The sequence below is a fragment of the Atractosteus spatula genome, chromosome 13 (genome assembly GCF_055471065.1).
Source record: "Atractosteus spatula isolate fAtrSpa1 chromosome 13, fAtrSpa1.hap1, whole genome shotgun sequence".
NCBI classification, from domain to species: Eukaryota; Metazoa; Chordata; class Actinopteri; order Semionotiformes; family Lepisosteidae; genus Atractosteus; species Atractosteus spatula.
The window spans coordinates 2,775,683-2,795,324 of record NC_142718.1 but is presented as its reverse complement, the minus strand read 5'-3'; the positions used below and the strand labels follow the sequence as shown (position 1 = coordinate 2,795,324).

General features: G+C 54.0%; 3 protein-coding genes across 3 annotated transcripts; 2 read left to right on the top strand and 1 right to left on the bottom strand.

Annotated features, from left to right (window-relative positions):
* Position 1: 1 nt before the first annotated feature.
* Positions 2-7,278, top strand: LOC148821636 (beta-galactoside-binding lectin-like). The gene is made up of 4 exons (XM_088931100.1): positions 2-102; positions 3,146-3,222; positions 4,643-4,814; positions 6,680-7,278. Exons 1-4 carry the CDS (start codon positions 94-96, stop codon positions 6,824-6,826), a joined length of 405 nt encoding a protein of 134 aa, XP_088787226.1. The 5' UTR covers positions 2-93; the 3' UTR covers positions 6,827-7,278.
* A 2,262-nt stretch (positions 7,279-9,540) lies between these two features.
* On the top strand, positions 9,541-15,371 carry LOC148821635 (beta-galactoside-binding lectin-like). The gene is made up of 4 exons (XM_088930501.1): positions 9,541-9,730; positions 10,916-10,995; positions 12,004-12,181; positions 13,376-15,371. The coding sequence occupies exons 1-4, from the start codon at positions 9,659-9,661 to the stop codon at positions 13,547-13,549; spliced, it is 504 nt and encodes a 167-aa protein (XP_088786627.1). The 5' UTR covers positions 9,541-9,658; the 3' UTR covers positions 13,550-15,371.
* A 1,784-nt stretch (positions 15,372-17,155) lies between these two features.
* On the bottom strand, positions 17,156-18,388 carry uts2r4 (urotensin-2 receptor 4). The gene has a single exon (XM_088930500.1). The coding sequence runs from the start codon at positions 18,194-18,196 to the stop codon at positions 17,156-17,158; it is 1,041 nt and encodes a 346-aa protein (XP_088786626.1). The 5' UTR covers positions 18,197-18,388.
* Between the last annotated feature and the right edge of the window lie 1,254 nt (positions 18,389-19,642).

Below are 19,642 nucleotides of genomic sequence, written 5' to 3'. Positions count from 1 at the left end.
TTGGCCAGGAGAGTTGTCCATCGCTCAGATTTCTCCTTATAAGGGGGGGCCCAGCCCGGTCCGCGCTCGGTCCGGCGAGATAAGACGGGCGAGATGAGCGAGGTAAGTGCGCGAGCGGCTCAGCGAAACCAAGAAGCTCTCGTTTCCGCTGTCAGAAAGTTTAAAAAACCGCTTTTAGGGTCAAAGGCAGGATCAAAGCCTGCAATGGTGTAAGCGAGGAGGATAAAATAACTTATCTGAGCATTTTACCTTGTGGCGTTGGTTAGCAGTAAAACCCGTTCGTTCCCGTATACGGAGTCTTGTTTCGTAATGACAGAAGTGTTTTATTTTCCGTAGCAGGACTGAGTAAAACGCGCTCAAACCGTAGTATTTGCACCCCAATCCGCATGGATCCCATCTTGATTCAGTGACTCAACTGTAGGGCCGGGTGCCAGCCGGTTCAATAACGGACACGGAGTAATAATGATGCGACAAAAAAACAAAAACAAAACTGAGCTGCCCTTCTGAAAGAACTGTGGAAAAAAAATGTTCCACAATTATCTCCCAAAGCTGAAGCGGGCTGGATTCACTCGGTCGGGGTGAGGGGGTTTAGGATAAACCGGCGCACTGGCTGGACGGGCGAATCTGATCGCTCGTGTCAGGAGTTGAGTGCGTGGGCGAGCCGGGGTGTATTCGGGATAGAAGCGAGGAAGTATTCGTGAGGATTAACGGACACGCAGAGAGAGAGAGAGACGGAGAGAACTGTCCCGCTTTCTAGCCGGTTATTAAACAGACGCATTTCCAGCACCCCGCAGCCGGCGAAGAAACTCTTGAGATGACGGGGGGGCGCGCAAGAGTGTACTGTACGTGTGTAGTCGGCTGCAGACTCAGCTCGGCTCAGCCCTGCTCCATCTGAGGCTTGTTCAAACCGCACACCGCTGGCGGACAGCCCCCGCGAGCGCGGTCACGGCTGCTGGGGGTTCCGGTCCCAGGTTCGGCACGCGCCCGCGCCCCCCCCCCACACACACACACACCACTGGCCAGTAGCAGACGGGGCTCTCGGGGACCGGACTGGGAGACCTGATTCTTATAGGTTTAGGGGTCAGCCTTCACCCCTTTTTAAAAGACGGGGACTACTTATAAGCTGACGTAGTTCGAGCAGGGAGCTGCGTCGGCATACGTAGACCGCAAAGGGACAAGTAAAGGGTTCACACCCGAAGAAGACTCCGCCGCCGAAACGCTGTGTCTCTTTTCTCCCCTTTTCAACAGGGAATAAACCTTCCCTTGCAGCCTACTTACAAGCTGTTGGGCGCAACCCGCGGAACTCGGGTCCGGTGGGGTAGCTGGGTGTTCAGATTATTTGTGTTCCAAATGATCGCTGCCTTTGACAAATTATGTGCCGTTTAGCATCTGTCAAGTTTCCGCCCTGTTCTTCCTGTTTCGTGGGTCAAAGTCCACAGAGTCTCTTCAGTCAGCCTATTACTGAGGGTCTTCCTGATCACTTAGCTTATCTGCATGGCTGTGTGGAGAGATAGGGGAGAGTGGCCATAGAGCATGCTGTAGGTTACCTGCACGCTTCAGAGCAGGAATGCAGGAAGCTAAAGGTTGGAATACAGCATCAGCTGACGAAGTTCACACAGACACAGGTGCGCTTTTCCTCTTAAACGCAATTTGGATGTTTTATCAGCTCCTTTTTAGTGCTGTATCTTCCCTGAGATCGCGGGGCTGGGCTGGGCCCGTCCGGTGCTGGGGTGCGGGACCTCTGTGGTAAACCAGGGTACTGGTACGTGTGGTATTCTCAGGGGGCCCGTAGGAGTCCAGTCTGGGATTGGACAATCAGGCCTGCTGGCGGTTTTCCCATAATTCAGCTCTCGCTTGCTCTCCTGATGGTCTTCTTTGTGGGATCACTGCTGCTCAGGGAGGGTCCCCGTTGACCTTAAAGACCAGAGCTGGGAGCCGCAGATCCAAGAATCTCGCCCGCGAAGGGTCTTGCTTGTGCTTAGACTCCCAGGACTAAGGAAGATGTCTGCTGCAGAACCTCGTCTTGAAAAGGCAGCCCTGTGATCTGCCATAAGAACAGACCAATGGCTGTTCAGGGATGTTAGTGACTTGGGGGGTGGGTGACCCTGAAGGCAGATCACAGTTGCCAGACAAGAGGCAGCCATGTGGTCCTTCTGGCTCACGAGGTTCCTAGTAGCTCTGGGATCCGGTGGTAACCTCCTGCCGCTTCCCGAAAGAAGCCGTGACTGGGCAGCTTGTTCCACACTCCCACCACCCTCGGCGTACAGACCTGCCTTCTCAAGCGACCCCGGGTCCTGTAATTGTAGATGGGATGGACTGATGGCAAACCTCATTTTGAGCATCAAGACTGGGGGCAGGGATTGGACAAGATGGTAGGCGAGTCCGAATACAGGAACTGTCCTGCAGCGCCCCCCCCCCCCCCCCGGTCAGTGTCCGACTCTTCTCAGGGCCTGCCCGGTTCGGACTCCTCTCGCCCGAGTCCCTTCCAGTGAAGGAGGGCCTTCTGCCAAGAGGAGTCGGGCTCCGGCCAGACTCACGCGGAAAGAATGCGCTCTGCTTATCCTCAATCCCGCCAGAGTGCTCGATTTTTTGTTTTTTTTTAATTGTTCAATTCTGCCAAAGGAGCAAACGTAAACTCGCGTCGCCCGATTCAAACAAAATCCCTCATCTGCCCACGCCAGCCCTCCCTTGAACCACACCCCAGGCTTCGCTTTCGGGGTCCCCCCCCCTCATTTGAGCTCCCACTCAATCTCTCGGAAATCTGGGACCGCTTTCGGACACGTTTCTAGAAAGCGCCCCCGCCACCCGGGACCTGTCAGCGGAAAACGAGGATATAATTGCTCCCAGACGTCGGGCCTTGCAGAAGGCAGAAATTCAATGCCTCGGCTTTTTTTTTTTTTGGATTTGGCAGACCTGCTTCCCAGGAAATGGGGAGTCATTAAAATCTGCGGTTCAGCTGAAACCGGCTGAGTTTTCCACTTCCCTGACAGTCTGCTGCTGCTGATGATGATGATGGTGGTGGTGGTGGCAGTTTTATCCCAGATAGATGCCTGGGAAAGGAGATCCTGGATGGGGTCCCAGCAGCTGGCTCCTCAGGATCGCGAGGAGCTGCGCTGTGACCCTGGTCCTTTTCCCTCTTCTCCAGGTCTGTGTGAGGAATCTGGCCTTCAAGGCCGGGCAGACGATGAAGGTGAAAGCCGCCATCAACTCAGATGCCAGCTGGTAAGTGTCCGGAGAAGGGGTGGAGGGGGGGACCCCAAAAAATCCTATGAAGTTGAATGATAACCGGTTATTCATCCCATCGGAGTTAAGTTGGAGTACTTTTTTTTTTGGGTGTCGGGCTGCGTCAGGAGTTTCAGGAGGCTCCACGCTGTCTTGGGGTGGTTTAGTCACTTATTCCGTGCAGTAATGTTTGTGCTGTCAGTCCAAATTAAAAGTCGAATCGCATGGCAGCAGCGCAGAAGAACGTGCACTTGTTGCAAACGGCTTCAGAACGGCACGGCTGGGCGGCTTGTTCCATGCTCCCACCGCCCTGTGGGTACAGACTCCCACAGCAGCGACGCCCCCCTTGCCACGCGGTATTGGATCGCAGTGCGTGTGGCGTGTGACGCAGGCTCTGCCTGGGCCTGTCTGTGTGGGGAAGGTCTTGTCAGGGTGTGTACTGGAAAGTTAACATTTGCAAGACCCTTCAACAGCTGTAGAAATGCCTGGGGCCCCTGAAGTGCTGGACTTTCAGGAAACGGGGGCCGTGCACATGCAATGTGATCATCTAGGCTCGTTATAATAACCCTTACACAAAAACAAAATCGAATATACTGAACGTAGTGGTGGGTGGATCATATTTTATGGTTCTGGTCCAGTATTAACAGCAGGTAGCTCTGCATCTGTACTCAAGCGTCCGAGAGCCCAGACCTTTTCTGGTTTTCCTTCCATCTGAGCCCTGAATTAGTTAATAATTGAACTCTTTATTTGCATGATGAGACAAGCTGCAGCCTTTCCTTGTTCCTGATACACTGTAGATGTAGAGAGATCTATACAACCTCCTGCACAGTGGCCCTTGAGGCCTGGAGCTGAGATCCCCTGTTCTTGAACCTTGAACCATCTGTCTGCTTACTTGTATATCTTATGATGATGATAACCCATACATAGCGCCATACTATAGCGCCCTTCTGGACACTCCACTCAAAGCACTGTGTAGGTAAGGAGGAATCCCACTACCGCCACCAGTGACCCTCTGTTCGGGAGAATCCTGGCATCATGCAACGCTTTCGCAACCCCAAGACCTGAGCTGAAGGCTCAGTGTCCCTTTACTGCCCAAGCCACACTGTCATCATGAATGTAATTCATCACACCTTATATAGCCCTTTTCTGGACACTCCACTCAAAGTGCTTCACAGGTCATGGGGATCCCCTCCACCACCACCACCAGTGTGTACCCCCACCTGGATGATGCTCCAGTCCTCTCCCCCCACACCAGCTCTCAGTGGGGAGGAGAGCAGAGTGATGGAGCCAGTTCAGAGAGGGGGGTTAGTAGGAGGCCATGACTGGTAAAGGCCAGGGGGGAAATGTGGCCAGGACACCGGGGTTATTGATGTCGTTAGTGAACCAAACCTCCCTCCGTCCTTTCGTTTCCCCCCAACAGCTTCTCGATCAACATCGGGCACTCGGAGAACGACCTGGCCCTGCACTTCAACCCCCGTTTCAACGCCCACGGAGACTCCCACACCATCGTGTGCAACTCCCGGCAGGGTGGGGCCTGGGGCTCGGAGCAGCGGGAGTCCGTCTTCCCCTTCCAGGCGGGAGAAACGTTCAAGGTGAGGTCGCTGGTGGTGGGGGGGGGCTTCTCGGACCACCGCGGCCAGGTCGGGTCGGTCCCCCAGAACAAGCATGTGGGTTACAGATGCTCCTGCAAGAAAGCTGGGGGACGAGATCTCTCACTGTAAGACAGTACAGCCGATAACAATGTCTTGAGCTTACTGACACCTAGTGGAGAGCAGCTGAGTGGCACGGGGGTCAGCATGGCTGCCGTGCAGTGCTGGGGCCCTGGGTTCAGTGCCGGACCTGGGGTGCTGTCTGCGTGGAGTCTGCATGTTTAGAGTTTAGATCGCGGCAAGACTCTTGATGGGCAATAAGAATACAGGTTCCCTGCTTCAGCGCGGCCACAACGAGTTCTGGACTTGAACCCAGCGCTGTAAGGCAGCACTCCTAACCGCTGCACGGTGCGGGCCTTTAAACTGTCACTTCTTGGAGTCGGAATTGAATTCCGTGTTTTTGACGAGCGGTGAAAAGCTCAGGCCGAGTGTTTCCTGGTGCTCCGACGCTGAGCACGTGTGAGGGCTTCACAGGGTGCTTTAAGCCTGGACGTGGCCCGAGCTCTTGCAAGCAGTCTTCCTCCCTGTCATTCAAGCATGGCCACTGTCCGTTCCGGCCAGTGATGTTGGCAGTTATTGCTAAATGTATGTTCACTCTTGGAAGCCAGCTTACAGCACAGCATGTTGTGTAACGTCAGATAAATATAGATCAAAACTTAAAACTCGGAGAACAATGATTGCGTAAAATTAACAGTTTCTGGACTTTAACCCGGATCGTTTTGTATTAAGAGAAGTGAAACATTAACAATATTGTGTATGCAGGCCTCTTTTTTTTTTCCTTAATTGTATGTCATTTAAGTGTGTGTCTGTGTTCGTCTGCCCTGCGATGGACTGGCGTCCCGTCCAGGGTGTGTCCTGCCCATTGCTTGCTGGGATAGGCTCTGGCTCCCCGCAACCCTGGATTGGAAGAAGCTTACAACTCCAATCTGTTAGAAAATGGGCAGATGTACTTCATTCATCCCACATCGAATAATATGTTACATGTGGATATGTCGCCCTCAAGTGGGGAAAAAGCTGTCATTACACAGCCTCCCTGCATCCTTCATTTTATTTCCTCATGTAGGGAATTTGCCGCCTCTTCCCTTGAGATATTTTAGCAGAGGTTCCTCAGGATATTTCCAGGAACTCTGAACTCCAGCCCAAGCAAGGTACCCCAGATCTGCTGGTGATTTGAACATGCTATAGGGTCCAGCTGGTCAGTCGGTCAGTGTGTCTGCACCAATGCTCTGCCAGTAAAGTGTGAAGATGAGGTAGTGTCCCATTCAGGCAGTGTGGCCGTCTCCCTGTTGGCACGGTTTTAATCTGCTGCCGAGTGTAGATAAAATGGACAGTCTGAGTGATCACGGTCTGCCAGTGTAGTGTTAATGAGTGTTGGGCATTGTCTCTCTGCTCCCCTCATTCTCTCACTGCAGTGATGTCATATCCTGTATTCTACCTGCTGGCAGTGGTGCAGCCAGGTCTGTCTTGGCCATCCAGTGTTGATGACCAGGCTGTGGTCACTGAGCCTGTCCGCTTTGGACAGTCAGGTCTGTCTGTGTCCAGCTTCTATAGCCAGACTGTGGTCACCGAGCATGTCCTCTCTGAACAGTCAAGTCTGTGTCCAGCTTCTCTAGCCAGACTGTGGTCACCGAGAATGTCCTCTCATAAGCAGCCACCAGGTCTGCTTGTGTCCAGTGTTCCAGTCTCTCACCCTGATCCCTGCGTGTTGGGCTTTCTGGTAGCTGGATCTGGCAGCATTCAAGTTGGCGTTTCCTCTCCAGCGAGGGAATTGGCATTTGAAAGACTCAAAGATTTTCTCTCCCTCCCAGGTGTACATCACGCACAACAACGACTCCTTCCAGGTGAAGCTGCCCGACGGCAACGTGGTGACCTTCCCCAATCGCCAAGGAGACGACATGTACAATTACTTCCACATGGATGGCAACGCCAAGTTCATCTCTATCAAGGTCGACTAGGGCACCATGTCGGGGGGCGGGGCCAACACATGGAGGGGGCGTGGCCGCATGCTTCCAGATGCTGATTGGTTGATCTGGAGCCCGGCCAGATGTTGGTCACGATCTTTTATACTATTGGTTCACTTCAAGGCTGCAACCCCCTCAACACACACACACACACACACACAGCTTGCGTTATCTTACACCTGGAAACAAGGGAAAATAATGATTGTTTCATCAACAGCTGCAGTTTATTACTTTTAGCGTTTTATGGAGATGTAGGGATGTGCTGGGAAGTGTGATGCCACCAGAGAGGAAAACCAGCCAGGCGTGTAGATTTACCACTGTAAACTTGTACAAGAAGCATAGCTCTGCCTCCACCACCCTGCCTGCAAACTCCCCAGCTGTGCAGAATTTAATCCAGGCGTGTGAACCTCTTTTCTCAATAAAGGATTGATGGGGTGCTCCAATGTGTGATGCTTTGTTTTTGTTGTTTTTTATTGCTGCAACTGGGAGTTGTAAATTTTAGCTCAACCAGTGTGCTGTAGTTCTGCTGTGACCCCGTCTTGGCCCTGGACTCCAGACCTGGGATCGGCAGGGTCAGGCAGGACCACAAGCCAACAGAGCTCTGCCGAGCCCGCTGCTGTAGTCTAGGCCTGTGGTTCCCAGTCCTGCTCCTGCCGCGACACGGTCTCTTCTGAAGCGTCGTGCTCCAGCTGAAGTCTTCATTGCGGGTCGTTTTTATAGTTGGGGGCATGTTTTGGAAATTTGCTTTTAGCTCTTAAAAGGTCAAAGGGGATTTGTAAATGGTGTGAAATGGGGCCTCTCTGAAACTCATGCCACTGTTGTCCGTTTCCTGAAAGCTTAAGCAATTGGACTTCTGTGGTAGAATGAAACTGCTCATTGCGAGTGTGTCTAATCCAGAGTCACACCCCACTTGGGCAGGGGCGATACACTGACACCCCCCCGCTGTGGGCGTGTCTTGCAGTGTCATTTCACCCCGTGTTCATCTACTGCTCCACTAGAAAGAGCTGTTCACTCCGATGGGACCGAATGAAGCAGGAAATGGAGGAGAAACCGGCCAAGCTCCTGTGTGCTGAAGGTGCTGGACACAGGGTGCCTGAAGTCAGGTATTCGGACAGAAGAAACGAGTTCAGCCACAGTCGAGTCAAGCCAGCTGCACAGTTAGCTCTGGCGCTGTCGATCTCAGCTGGGGTGAAAGCCAGCGGACAGAATCGCCGCTCCAGGGGTTCCAGACCATCGCCTGCAGACCGAGTACAGCAGCCCTGAATGGACCAGAGGATGCAATCCCACAAACCTAACGAGTCTGAGTTTTTTTTTATTGCTCGCTTTCTAGTTAACTCGTTTAGAGCAAACTAATATACATTTTTTTTATTCTTACACGAAATACTGCTATTTACACTTTTCAGTTTAGAAAACTGCTATCACTGTACTTGACAGTTTTCACTTGAGTTTTCAGTAGCCATTATTTGTCTCCGTTTCTCCTTTTGCTCAGGTGATTTCTTTGAGCTTAGGGAGCTTAGGAGACCTTCAGTCAGTTTATCATCATCTTTTAAAAATCACCCCACACCCTTTGACTGTGTGCATGGTGTGCCAGCTGTGCGTTTTATTTTGTACAGTTTATCAAGTATTTATAATCATACTGATCATACACTTCTGGCAGTTCAGGTGTCCCAGCTGGTGGTGGTGGGGGGTCATCTTTACCGGGAGGAGTTTCTTGAAACCACCCTCCCTGCGATAAAGAGTTGGAAATTTCTGATTTTGAGATTGAAATATAAAAATTCTAAAACTTCTTTTTTATGTTGTAGCAATTTCGGAGACACACACTACACCACACCCAATATGTTCACATTAACACACACATATGCTACCATTAATACGTCGTCTAATCTAAAGGACAGACGACGCTATTGAGGCTAGAACATGTATTAACGTTCCTGAAGACTGGTGGGGTTCTGTAACTGTGGCCACTGGGAGTTTCCCTGTGACAGGAGTGGGGTACAGGCCTTCCGAGAGGGACTGGGATCTAGGGGGGGTCACCTCGGAACACCGTGGTGGGGTACCCGCACAGCTCTAATTGCTATAGAAACAGATCCGAACCAGACCGCACTGACAGTGTGGAATAGTGTTTATAGCGCCTTGCACCACACTGCCCCGGAGATTTATGGATCGGAGTCCGAGGGGAAGACGGTGCTGCTGCTCTCCTGCACATAACTTGCCGCTTTGCCGGAGAACCGGACGGATATTCCCCGTCCCCCCCCCCAGCACAACACCTCGCTCAGTGAGAACTTCACTCGCGGTGTCTCCGCTGGCGAGCTGAAGCAAGTCCAGAAATGGGCTCTCCGGAGCGTCTGTTGTTGTCTTTACAGAAAACAGTCGTGTTTACCAAGTCTACGGAACCCACTGACATTGTTTCGAGACGGCTTTGAACGAGCACCGCTGTACTCGCGGAGTTCATTTAACGAAAGTTCGGGAGGGATGACAACAACCGCGCTCAGTCATCCCCAGCCGTCAGCGATTAGCAATCACTCGATTCCACCTTGCGGGGGGGTCCTGGCCTCCTCGTCCTGTGGCCAGGAGGTTGGCCCTCGGTCAAGCGGTTTAAGCCAAATATCCGCTCCACAGTAGTTCGGTGCGCTTTGATTTGGGGCGTTGTCATTCGTCGTCAACTCTGGACTATTAGTCTGCGTTTCACGGCTCGCCTTGTAGGGACACCCCCTTTTCTGGTTATTGGTGGACGGCAGCGAGGGGAGACGGAGATCTCTGTCAGAAAAGAGGGGTTATCTACTGCGGGAGCTTGGGAGAGTCGAAGTGGGAAAAACCCGGGGAGACATGTTTCGAGTCGCGGACTGGACCTTCACGGCTTGTGTTCTGCTCTGCGCGGCCCACCAGCTGCCGGCCCAAGTGAGTTCCGATCGGACACTGTATTTCCACTTCTAGTTCAGTAAAAGCCCTAGTAAAAAAAAAAAAAGTGCGCAGTGTGGCTTATTAGAAAAAAGCGTTTTCAATGCAGTGCACTGGGCGCCATTTGCAAATAAAAAAAAAACATTCTACGTCTTCCCCCCCCCCCCACCACAGATTCAAACGCCGTCTCTTAATTGTGTTCATGTTTTAGAAAATGCAGTTCAGCACTCCAGCCGTTCTTTGTCCAAATGCTTCATCCAATTTAGAATGGGAGGGGAGCCTATCCCAGCAAGCAACGGGCACAAGGCAGGGTACACCCTGGGCAGGATGCCAGTCCATCGCAGGACACACACACACACAGACACACACATAGACAGCAGGGCCGGTTTTCCCAGAAGTCAATAACCAACCTGTCAGCATGCCTTTGGACTGTGTGTGGGGGGGGGAGGAACGGGATCACCTGGAGGAAACCCACATAAACATTGAGAGAACATGCAGACTCCACACAGATAACACCTCGGGTCCAGTGTTGAGCCCAGGGTTTGTGGCAGCAATGCCCGTCACTGTGCCACTGCACCGCCCTGAGTCAGTACAGTATTTGTGTGTAAAAATGTCTTTAGTCTCAGTCAGCGCCCCCTGCTGGCCCTCTTCCAATGGTGGTTTGGCTGAGCTGTGGGCTGTTAGGACTCCAGAAGGCAGAGATGCCACTTTTCCACCGTCTTCTGCTTATGTTCATTGAAACGAATTGTGTGCAGTTGGTGACACACCCCTGCCAGTAGGGGGTGCTCTTCCCTCTGGACCTGAACTTCCAAACCAATGCCCCAGTAGGGGGGCATTCAGATGAGCTCAGGTCCTGACTCCTTTGGTCATGAAAGATCCCCAGGGTGAGTGTAAGAGCAGGGGTGTTCATTCACCCCTGTGTCCAGGCTGAACTCGACCCTGGACTGCAGTCAGGCCTCTCTGAAGTGCTCGGGTACAACCTGGCCTCCCCAAAGCTCCTCCTTCATTCAGCTGGTGAAGCAGCTTCTCTGTCCTGGCCCTGATCTGCACAGTCCTGGGGCTCCGGTGTCTCTCGGCTGGGGCTGTGCTGCGGTACTGGAGAGCTCCGTTCTCTCCTGAGTGTGTAAAAGCCCTTTGGGAGCAGGGTTGCCACAAGGAATTACTTTATTTAATTGTTCCAAACAGGAAGTCTTCACTGACAAGCTGCCCTTCAAGAAAGGAGAAACGATGGAGATCAGAGGCTTCGTCTATCCAGCGGCTGGCCAGTGAGTGAGAAATACAAAGGGTTTTTTTTTTTTTGTCCACCAGTACTGAGGCCCAGGTCATGATGGAATACAGTCAGAATTCTGGCACCGGATCGGAAGGAGTCCACCTCAGGGCGTAGGTAAACGGGCTCAGAAGGAGAAAATTTCAACACTTATTTTTTTTTTTAAAACTTTAAATGATATGTTTGACACAATGTCTTTCAGCTCTTAAAAGGCCGGATGGGGTTTATAATTGATCCCAGCCCTGAGTCCAGAAATTCAGGACAGTCCTTCTGTGGGTGTGTCAGTCGATATGGGCGTGTCTGCTCCATTCTCACCCCCGGCTGTGCCTGATCATCGTCAATTGATCACCTGTTAATAAGAGCCCTTTAGACTGAAGCAAGGCAGTAAGCTCTCAGCTGGCAAATAAGAGACTCTGAAGCTCTGTGCGTGGATGTCGATGGAGATGATGCGTGTTAACTGGGGTTTTGATTGAAACCAAGGCCTGAGTCTTATGAAGCTGGACGATCAGCCTGCCCTGCTGGTTAAGAGCCCAGACTTTATCCTTAAACATCTGACTACATCTGGGTGGGACAGATATACCGAAGCAAACGCATCACGAATGTAACCATGCAAAAGGCAATGGAGAGGGATTACTAGGTTATATGTTGCAGGCTACCTATGAACAGAGGACGCACTGAACAAAATTGCAGGAATTAACCTGGGAATTGATGCTTTAGGTTTTGATAAAAATAACAGAATATTGTCGGCATATAATGTGATTGTATGCTGTTACTAACCTCAATAGCTGTTGAAAAGTTCATAAAGGTGTCCAAAGCATACCACACCAAAGAGGTCAGGGCAACCTATGAGCATTTGTGGTCAATGCCGGGGTTTGTGTGTGTCCAGTGGAATGCGTTTGGATGTGCTTTGCAGGCCCGTCAGGTTTTTATTTGACTTCAGGTGTGCTCTTCCCTCAATTGCCTCCGATTTCGTCATCTGTCTGTCTGGTCTCCGCTCCCCTGTCAGGTTTGCGATTAATCTGGGGAGCTCGAGCTCGGACTTGGCGCTACATTTCAACCCTCGCTTCTACTATTACATCACGGGAGCACAAAACACCATCGTGATGAACTCGGCGCGCGGTGGATCGTGGGGGAGCGAGCAGCGAGAGTCCCACTTCCCCTTCAAGCGGGGGGAGAAGTTCACGGTGAGGTTGCTGGGAGTGGGTGGGGCTTCAGGGGGAGGGGCTCACGGCGAGGTTGCTGGGAGTGGGTGGGGCTTCAGGGGGAGGGGCTCACGGCGAGGTTGCTGGGAGTGGGTGGGGCTTCAGGGGGAGGGGCTCAGGGCGAGGTTGCTGGGAGTGGGTGGGGCTTCAGGGGCAGGGGCTCAGGGCGAGGTTGCTGGGAGTGGGTGGGGCTTCAGGGGGAGGGGCTCACGGCGAGGTTGCTGGGAGTGGGTGGGGCTTCAGGGGGAGGGGCTCACGGCGAGGTTGCTGGGAGTGGGTGGGGCTTCAGGGGGAGGGGCTCACGGCGAGGTTGCTGGGAGTGGGTGGGGCTTCAGGGGGAGGGGCTCACGGCGAGGTTGCTGGGAGTGGGTGGGGCTTCAGGGGGAGGGGCTCACGGCGAGGTTGCTGGGAGTGGGTGGGGCTTCAGGGGGAGGGGCTCACGCTGAGGTTGCTGGGAGTGGGTGAGGCTTCAGGGGCAGGGGCTCAGGGCGAGGTTGCTGGGAGTGGGTGGGGCTTCAGGGGGAGGGGCTCAGGGCGAGGTTGCTGGGAGTGGGTGAGGCTTCAGGGGGAGGGGCTCACGGCGAGGTTGCTGGGAGTGGGTGGGGCTTCAGGGGCAGGGGCTCAGGGCGAGGTTGCTGGGAGTGGGTGGGGCTTCAGGGGGAGGGGCTCACGGCAAGGTTGCTGGGAGTGGGTGGGGCTTCAGGGGGAGGGGCTCAGGGCGAGGTTGCTGGGAGTGGGTGGGGCTTCAGGGGCAGGGGCTCAGGGCGAGGTTGCTGGGAGTGGGTGGGGCTTCAGGGGCAGGGGCTCAGGGCGAGGTTGCTGGGAGTGGGTGGGGCTTCAGGGGCAGGGGCTCAGGGCGAGGTTGCTGGGAGTGGGTGTGGCTTCAGGGGCAGGGGCTCAGGGCGAGGTTGCTGGGAGTGGGTGGGGCTTCAGGGGGAGGGGCTCACGGCGAGGTTGCTGGGAGTGGGTGGGGCTTCAGGGGGAGGGGCTCAGGGCGAGGTTGCTGGGAGTGGGTGGGGCTTCAGGGGGAGGGATTGTTACACGTCAGAACCGTGGAATGAATTTCAGTACACTTCATATTTCATTATGAACCCCATCTGAATAAGCTTAAAGCCACTCCCCACTGAAGGTTCTAATATTGGTGTCTGATCAATTCCTCTCCTCTTCTCCTTCCAGATGTCCATAACTCACAATGGCAACTCCTTTGGTATAAAGCTGCCTGATGCCCATATGATAAGTTTCCCAAACCACCTGGGACAAGACTCTTATGACCATGTGAACTTCTATGGGGACATTCAGATCTTCTCTATCAAGGCTGAGGTTGTCGGTGCAGGCCAGGCTTCTTTCTGATTAGAGCTTGTTCTGAACAGCAGTGGTCTTTTTCATCTCTAGTCATTAATAACCCCCTCCCCTCTACTGCAGTGCAATGTTATCAAATTGCTTCACATGCCTTTCCACTCCACTGTCCAGAAATGTTTGACTTGACACTAATGTCACTTTGTACTGTGTCCTCCTGTGTGACTGGCTCTCTGCAGTGTGTTCAGTGTGTCCCTGTGTGACCGGCTCTCTGCAGTGTGTTCAGTGTGTCCCTGTGTGACCGGCTCTCTGTGGCGTGACCCTGTGTGACCGGCTCTCTGCGGCATGACCCTGTGTGACCGGCTCTCTGCGGCGTGACCCTGTGTGACCGGCTCTCTGCAGTGTGTTCAGTGTGACCGGCTCTCTGCAGTGTGTTCAGTGTGACTGGCTCTCTGCAGTGTGCTCAGTGTGACCAGCTCTCTGCAGTGTGTTCAGTGTGTCCCTGTGTGACTGGCTCTCTGCGGCGTGACCCTGTGTGACCGGCTCTCTGCAGTGTGCTCAGTGTGACCGGCTCTCTGCAGTGTGCTCAGTGTGACCGGCTCTCTGCAGTGTGTTCAGTGTGTCCCTGTGTGACCGGCTCTCTGCAGTGTGTTCAGTGTGTCCCTGTGTGACCGGCTCTCTGCAGTGTGTTCAGTGTGTCCCTGTGTGACTGGCTCTCTGCGGCGTGACCCTGTGTGACCGGCTCTCTGCAGTGTGCTCAGTGTGACTGGCTCTCTGCAGTGTGCTCAGTGTGACCGGCTCTCTGCAGTGTGTTCAGTGTGTCCCTGTGTGACCGGCTCTCTGCAGTGTGTTCAGTGTGTCCCTGTGTGACTGGCTCTCTGCGGTGTGTTCAATGTGAGAATCCTCAGTCACTGGGCTGGTTTCTCTGCCCTCCAGCCCCACAGACAGCGAAGGGGCATGCGCTTGAGGTCTGGGTTTCGGGTGTTAACTGTGTGTTTTTCCTGCCGCTCTGACCTCTGCCCCGTCGCGCAGGTTGCCTGCCGTGTGAGTGCTCTTTTCTCAGTGGGGCGAGTAACAGGGGGTCCAGCGGAGATCTGCCCTGCGGGGGGCAGTTCGCAGAGTGGCACTAAAAGGCCCCATGCCCGTGCCCAGGAATGTGTCGCTCCCTGGCCACATTCCTCAGGCAGAGCTCTACCCCCAGGGCTCGGGACAGGGGGAGAGAGACAGTGTGTGCCGGCTCAGCACTACCTTCTGCTTTCCTTCTCCCCGTCTCTGTCTCCCTTCTGCTCCTTTTTCCTCTTCCTCCTCCTGCCTCTCTTTCTTCTCCTTGGTCTCCCTTCCTCCTCCTCCTCCTCCTCCCAGGGCTCGGTCTGATGTGTGGCTGTGTGCTAGCCTCTCTGAGGCCACCCCCCTCCCCAGCCCTTCTTCGACAGGCTGCGAGCTGGGAGCCGCTGTCTTCTTGTGCCCCCAGACAGCTGCCAGGTGACCCCACTGTGTTCCGTAGGCGTTCCCACCCGCCCCAGCTCCTGCTCCGCTCTGTTTGCTTGGCTGTAGCCATGGTACCTGCGCCGGGCGGCTCCAGCACAATTAGAACTGCTGACTCCAATAAAACCGGAGGGCGGCGATCTTAAAATCGTCACCCGCTGCCCTCTCCCCACCTCTCCAACCGAGCTGAGGTACTGGAAGACCACAGGAGAAGGTGGGAGAGTCACGCAAAAGCAGAACGTGTTTTCCCAGAAAGAAATGTTTTCAACTTTGGCTTTTCATGAGCAGTATTCTATATTTTATTGGTACATATATATTATATATATTGGATACTTGTATGTATGAGGCTTCACAAAGGCATCTTGAAAGAAATAAAGGTGTTTTTCCAGCTAGTCCAGTTTCCTGCTGTCTCCCAAAGACAAAGGCAGTAGACATAAGTAATGTATGGAGAGGAAAAACTGTAGGTGCATTGGGAAACAGACAGATTCAATATGGTGAAATAAGTACAAAACAATGTAAAATACAAAACCAAAAAAGTTAAGAAGAACAACATTTTCACCAAATGCTTTGGTGCACAGAGCAAAGTTCAGAATATGAATCTGCAATAAATTTGCTAGCAGCTGTATCACCCTGCAACTGGCAGCCCCACTGGAGCTCAGCAGTGTGAGCCTGGCCAGTATCTGGAGGGGAGACTCCTGGGAGAGCTGAGGCTGCTGCTGGAAGAGGTGTTAGTGGGACCATTAGGGATCTCCCCACAGATAGCTGGTGGGTGGGGAACGTACTGGTGCACTCTGTCTGCTGTTGCAGGTGGGGCTACACATTGGTGGTGGTAGTGGGATTGTATAGGTATATGGGGAATATATATTCCCTGTGACCTGCACAGTGCTTTGATTGAAGTGTCCAGAAAAGCACTATATAGCTGTAAGGGATTATTATGATGATGGTGTGGCTCAGGCAGCAAAGGGACATCGAGCCGTTCAGCTAAGGTTTTGCTGGTTCAAACCCGGGCTGTGTCATGAGGCCAGGATTCCCTTAAACAGAGGGGTGCTGCCTCTGTGTTGTAATCATGAAACAGAGACAGTTAAACCATCAGAGGAGAGAAAAGCAGTAAAGAGTCTCATTAAAGTACAAAGCCATCAGCGCTAGAGCCGGAATGCTATAAAAGCGTTTTCCCGCGGGTCTCAATAAATGTTTTCATTATACGGTTGGAAATTCATTTGTTCCAATTACCCAAGCTCATCTTTTATTAATTTTTAATATAAAGCACTCTGCAAAACTGTGCATGAATGTCTAGTATAATGTTGTATTGCGAGTTGCAGGGGGAAACATAGGCCTCCTATCGCACAGCAGGGGGATCCGTTTCAGGTTGTTCGAGACCCAAGCCTGCAAAGTCTCGTGAGTACTTCATCCAGCAGGAGCTCTGCGGGATGTGCTTTTATCTCATTCCTGAGCAGATCTGCAGGGGCAGCGCTCTGCGACACTGCTCATCTGCTGCCTGGTCAGCACGTCAAGCGTGCAGCCTGTAAGAGCTGAAGTGGATCAAAGTGCTGAGCACCCGGAGTGTGTCCGGCGTGGCTCCATACAGCATTTCAAACGGAACTTCCTGCACAGTTAGCCATTACAGTTGCCTAGGTGAGAAATGACTTGCTGTCATACGCTGGGGGAATATTTTGAAGAGGCGGCTCCAGTTCTCAAAGGTTTTACAGGTATTTGAAACACGTATGTGATTTAACGCCTTATCCTAGTGTTGTCCATGAAGCGATTAAGATGAACAATGGAATGAGTACCAGCGGACACCGCAGACCTCAGAGGAGGGGAGTCCACCATCCTTGATTTACACGGGGACAGCCCGACTCCGGTCCTTGAAGTCCCCTGTCCAGGTTTTATAGCTCTCTCCAAATCTCAAGCTTCTATAGGACAAGGAAAGGAGTGAACGGGAGTTCTTGTGAATGAAGTGTCCCGCGAAGACCGGAAGAAAACATTAAAAATCCCACCTAAAAAAAAAGAGACCCAGAGTCCCAGTTGCTGATTATGAACGGGACCGGAGTGCAAACCCAGAAGCACACAGCAGAGCTCGGCTCCACTGATGCGGGTCGCCAGTTACTTTCTAAGGGGGGCCATGTATTTACCCCCCCCTCTTGCCCCTGGTCCCAATCCGGGGCGCTTGCCAAGAGCCTAAGGGTGCCGTCTTGCCGCGGCCCCTCCAGGACCGGCTGTGTCCGGCCTGGCTGAGCTGGCGGGCCGGGCCCTCTGGGCCAGGTAGTCCCTGTAGCTCCTGGTCAGGAGGGTGTAGAGCAGGGGGTTGACGCAGCTGTTGCCGTAGGTCAGGCAGGTAAGGGCGAAGTTGACGTAGGTGTGGGTGGTGGGGGACAGGCCCCCCAGGGTGCCAGGGGAGTACAGCTTGGCCAGCTGCCAGACCCAGAAGGGCAGGAAGCAGGCCCAGTGGGCCAGGACGATGGCGAACACCATGGTGACCACCCTCCTCTTCGGCCCCCTCCGGCCCCCCGACACCGCCGCCGCCGCCCCGCCCAGCGGCCCCAGCCCGGCTTGCACCGCCCAGTACCTCCGGGCCAGGCCCGCGTACAGCCCGGCGATCAGCAGCCCCGGCCCCAGCACGCTGGTGCAGAAGAGGACGGTCAGGTAGGCCCTGAAGGCGTCCGGCGTCCAGGTGGGCGAGCAGATGCGCCGGGGGGGCCCCGCGGGCTCCGGCCGGCCCCTGTGCAGGCGGACCATGAGCATCATGGGCAGGGCGAGCAGGAAGGAGGCCGCCCAGATGCCCAGGGCCGCCAGCCGGCGGGAGGCCGCCGAGGCCCGGCGGGCGCGGAAGGGGCTGGCCACGGCGCGGTAGCGCTCCAGGCTCATGGCGCCCAGCACGAAGACGCTGGCGTGCATGGTGAGGAGGTCCAGGCTGAGCAGCACCCGGCAGCCCGTCTCCCCGAAGAGCCAGTCGCGGGCGAAGTAGGTGCACACCACGAAGGGGATGGTGGAGAGGTACAGGAGGTCGGCCAGCGCCAGGTTGACGACGTAGACGCAGAGCGAAGCGGACCGCCGCAGCGCGGTGCTGGTCACGGCGAGGGTGTAGGCGTTGCCGGCCACGCCCAGCACGCACGTAACCAGGAGGGTCGCGCCCAGCAGGGAGGTCACCCAGGGGTCGGCGGGCGCGGTGCCGGTGGCGTTGGCGCTGCGGTTCGTGCTGGGGTCTCCTCTCAGGTCCATGTCTGTGACCGGAGCCGGTCCCTGCTGTGGGTTCGCTTGGGCTGGCTCAGTCGCTAATGCAGCCTGGCCTCGCAGCCCATGAGCTCTTCCCCAGTAGCCTGAACTGACTGTCTCCTTATCCTTCAACACGGCTGCTGCAGAATCTGCACCGGTTTGTGGGCGGGGAGCGTTAGAGACATAAATATGGGAACGCTTCCAGGTTTACTTTCCTAAAACGCGATCTCAAACAGTGCTAAATTCTGGGAGACCCTTTTTGTGACGGCCCAGCTTAAGCTCCAGTTGTCCGGATCTCTCCCAGTGCTTTGTGTGCGTCTGGGAGACGAGCCGATGTGTTAAAATGCTGGGAAGCAGTCCAGACAGGAGTCATTCTCACAGCGCGTGTGCTGATTTGCCAGAGTGGAAACCTTTAAAATTCTTCTTCCAGGTTCTTAGCATGGCGATCCACTGCGATCAGGAGCCCAATCCATCGTGTTTTGTGTTCCTGGAAAAATACACTGAGCTTTCTTCCACCTCCAATATCAAAAGACAGGCGAAGCTCCCACACCTTGAGCGCGGTGCTTTTTACCACTTGGTAAAAAACTCTGGCTTTGTGAGCAGAGAAGAGCGTTTCGATGTTCCGGCTTTTCCGAGGAAAATCCGAAGGGATCCCTCGCCAGCCTCTCCTCCTGTCCTGTTGACACCCTCTTCGCTTTCAGAAACCCGTTTCTCGGTAGCTGACCTCAGAAAGCCTCTCTTCTGCATCGCTCCACACCCTTGAAAGCACATCGATCAAAGGTGAAGGCTGGATGGACATTTCTGATGTCGGGAAGAGATCTCAGGTCAGCGGCCTCCGGTGTGGATTCCCTCAGAAGTCTTTCAGAACATGCAGGCTCCTTTCGGTTCCGATATCGATCCGTTCTGCCTGCGAGCGTGCAACGGAGCTCGGACCCCCGTCCTGCTCTGCCTGTGTCTCTCTAGCTGGTCAGAACACCCTCGGATCCTGGAGGGGAAAAAAAAAAGCAAAAATCCAGTCCTGCCCACCCACTGTATCTCCAAGGGGCAGATCGGTACCCACAGTCCTGGGAAAAGAGGAAGAAAGGAACAACTGGAAGTAGGGACTTCACAGGAAATTCCTCTCGGTTATGCTTTTAATATAACCTACACTGTGGTCAGTAAAAGTTTTGCTAGCCGCCCAGCGGCCTCGTCTCCAGGCTAGAGGGAGCTCAGTTCCCTGTGTCCTGTTTCTGTGCTGCTCCTTTGCCCTGATGGATCTGTCCTTCCAGGATCAGGATTCCCTCTTGCCTGTTGTGCTTCCAGATGACCAGTGTTTTCCAGGCTGCACTCTTTATAGTAACATGGGAGTCTGGGAGGGGGTGTGTGTGAGTTGGCCCTCTCTCTCTCTCTCTCTCTCGCAGAGCTCTTGACACCCAGGTGCGATGAAGTCTCTTTACAGGGCACGCGGCCAGA